Source organism: Papaver somniferum, chromosome 10, assembly GCF_003573695.1.
Source record: "Papaver somniferum cultivar HN1 chromosome 10, ASM357369v1, whole genome shotgun sequence".
NCBI lineage: Eukaryota > Viridiplantae > Streptophyta > Magnoliopsida > Ranunculales > Papaveraceae > Papaver > Papaver somniferum.
In genome coordinates, this window is record NC_039367.1 from 166,396,222 (window position 1) to 166,398,910 (window position 2,689).

General features: G+C 34.9%; 1 protein-coding gene across 2 annotated transcripts; it reads left to right on the forward strand.

Moving 5' to 3' along the window:
- Positions 1–430: 430 nt before the first annotated feature.
- LOC113317478 (cytochrome P450 89A2-like) lies at positions 431–2,262 on the forward strand. 2 transcript variants are annotated; one of them, XM_026565601.1, is made up of 2 exons: positions 431–1,079; positions 1,218–2,262. In XM_026565601.1, exons 1-2 carry the CDS (start codon positions 539–541, stop codon positions 2,093–2,095), a joined length of 1,419 nt encoding a protein of 472 aa, XP_026421386.1. In that variant the 5' UTR covers positions 431–538; the 3' UTR covers positions 2,096–2,262. The 2 variants fall into 2 exon arrangements, with proteins under 2 accessions (XP_026421386.1, XP_026421385.1); XM_026565600.1 differs by having other exon boundaries at positions 431–2,262.
- The last annotated feature ends 427 nt before the right edge of the window (positions 2,263–2,689 follow it).

Sequence of the window (2,689 nt, forward strand, 5' to 3'; positions counted from 1 at the left end):
GTGGTTGAACGTAGAGGTGGAATGTGGAGGTGGGAAAGAAGACACAGTTGTCGGTGGTGGAGATGTAGATCGAGAATAAATTGGTTTTTTTCATTTAGGTATTGGGTGATTTAATAGTTGGGTTTAAATAAAAAGTCAAGGGATAGTATCTAGGATACGTGAAAGTTTGTATGAGATGGGAATTTAGGTGGATGGGAAATAGGAAAAATGGGGATAGGATATAGGGAAAGCCCTACTTTAATAGTCTAGATATAAATACAATCTCTTCGGAGGGAAAAAAAAAGTAAAAAATAATTTAGATATAAATTGGTGTAATTAAGCAGGAGATACTTTATCCTCTACTAGAAAAGTACGTATTCTAGAGTTCATATTCTATTATGCAAAATCAAGGATACAAAAGCTAGGGAGATGGACCAATGCCCACTATCGGGAAGAAAATGTTTGCCAGTGTGTAAAACGCATGATCAACTTCTTCCTACCTTTTTAAAATACAGTGACAACTGAAACCATCACACATATTAATTCCTCATCTCCAATAATGGAATCTCTATGGTTCATAATAATCGTAATCACACTCTCCTTATGTGCAACTTTATTCAATCTTCTTCATAAAACTCCAAAAAGATTACCACCTGGTCCTGTTTCAATCCCCTTCATAACAAGTTTCCAATGGCTTAGGAAACCACGCGAAGCTTTAGAACCAACTCTCAGAAGTCTCAAAGAAAAATATGGACCAATCATAACTTTATCAATTGGTCATCAGAAATCAATTTTCATTACCAACTCAAGTTTAGCTCATCAAGCCTTAATTCAACATGGAGCAATTTTTGGTGATCGTCCACCAGCATCAGCGACAACCAAAATTGCTTCAAGTAATCAACATACTATAAGTGATGCTTGTTATGGTCCATTATGGAGATTATTTCGGAAAAATCTTACGCTTCAGATTCTTCATCCATCAAAGATCAAATCATTTTCACCGGCTCGAAAATGGGTGTTGAATATAATCAAGTCAAGTGTACAGAAAGAATCAAATTCAGGGAAAACCCCTGTTCTTGTGGTTGATCATCTTCGATTTGGTATGTTTTGTTTACTTGTTTTTTTGTGTTTTGGAGAAAAACTTGATGAGGAAAAAATCAGACAAGTTGAATATGTGCAGACAAATTTCTTACTGGGGTTTACTAGATCTGAGATTCTAAACTTTTTTCCAAAATTAGGAAAATTTATTTTCAAGAAAAAATGGGGAGATTTTTCGAAGTGGAGAAGTGATCAAGAAGAGGTACTAATTCCTTTAATTAGATCAAGACAAGAACAAATGAAGAGAAGCAGTGGTGAAATTCATGATGAGAAATCTTCCTTAGGGTTCTGTTATGTTGATTCATTATTGAATCTTGAATTACCTGATGAAGGTGGAAGAAAACTGACTGAAAATGAAATGGTCAGTTTGTGTTCGGAGTTTGTTGATGCAGGTACTGATACTACATCAACAGCTTTACAGTGGATTCTGTCTAATTTAGTGAAGTACCGAGATATTCAATCCAAACTATATGATGAAATCAGAAAAATATCTGATGATTGTGATGATGATGAGATACAAGAAGAAGATTTGATGAAACTGCCATATTTGAAAGCTGTAGTTCTGGAGGGACTAAGAAGACATCCACCTGCCCATTTTGGTTTAGATCATGCAGTTACTCAAGATGTTGGGTTAGATGGATATGTTGTACCAAAAGAAGCTATTGTGAATTTCATGCTAGCAGAAATTGGGTGGGACCCAAAAATATGGGGGGAAGATTCAATGATTTTTAAACCTGAGAGATTTTTGAATGAAGATGATGGTAGTTTGAATGAAGAAATGTCAGATGTAACAGGTAATAAAGCGATTAAGATGATACCATTTGGAGCTGGTAGAAGAATGTGTCCTGCTTCTGGTTTGGCAGTGCTTCATCTCGAGTATTTTGTTGCTAATCTCATCAAGAAATTCAAGTGGTCGCCTAAAGCAGGCGATGATATAGATTTGACGGAGAAAAGAGAGTTTACAACGGTCATGAAGAATCCATTGTGGGCTCATGTTTCTCCAAGGAAACAAGATTAGCCTTCATTACCACGTACACTCACAGGACGCATTGCACTGAGGTTCGTTGTTGCATATCCGGTGGAAATATCCGTTGATAACTTAATTAATAAATCTGATTTCATATCGATCATTAAAGTTGTACTAATTTTTTATTACTATTTGATTGAAAATTTGGTCACCTGGCATGAATCTGAGTTTACTTTTTCTTGTTTCCTTATTAAAGGAGGAAGTTTGAATTACGGCAACACTCTACATTTAAGAAACAAACCTGCTAATGATTGTAGGACTGTCAATGGATAACCGAATATTTGATATCCATCCGAGTCCGTTCGGTTAATTTGGATATTATCCAGAATTTCGAATAACGGATATCGGATACGGATATCTTATCGGATATTCTTACTTTAACGAAAAGGATACGAAAAAGGCATTATCCATGATAACATCGATATCCGTTAAAGAATGCATATGCAAAAAAATAAATAAAAATGAGTAATATATTTAGTTGCCAACTTGGTAGTATATGAAGATGTAAAAATAAAAATATTATGGAAGAACAAAAACACAACTAGTTTTATTGGTTGTGAGAAAAGCTTGAGAGTTTTTCAATTC

Coding starts and splice junctions, on each gene's coding strand:
- LOC113317478 (XM_026565600.1), top strand. CDS start 539: ATGGAATCTCTATGGTTCATAATAATCGTAATCACACTCTCCTTATGT.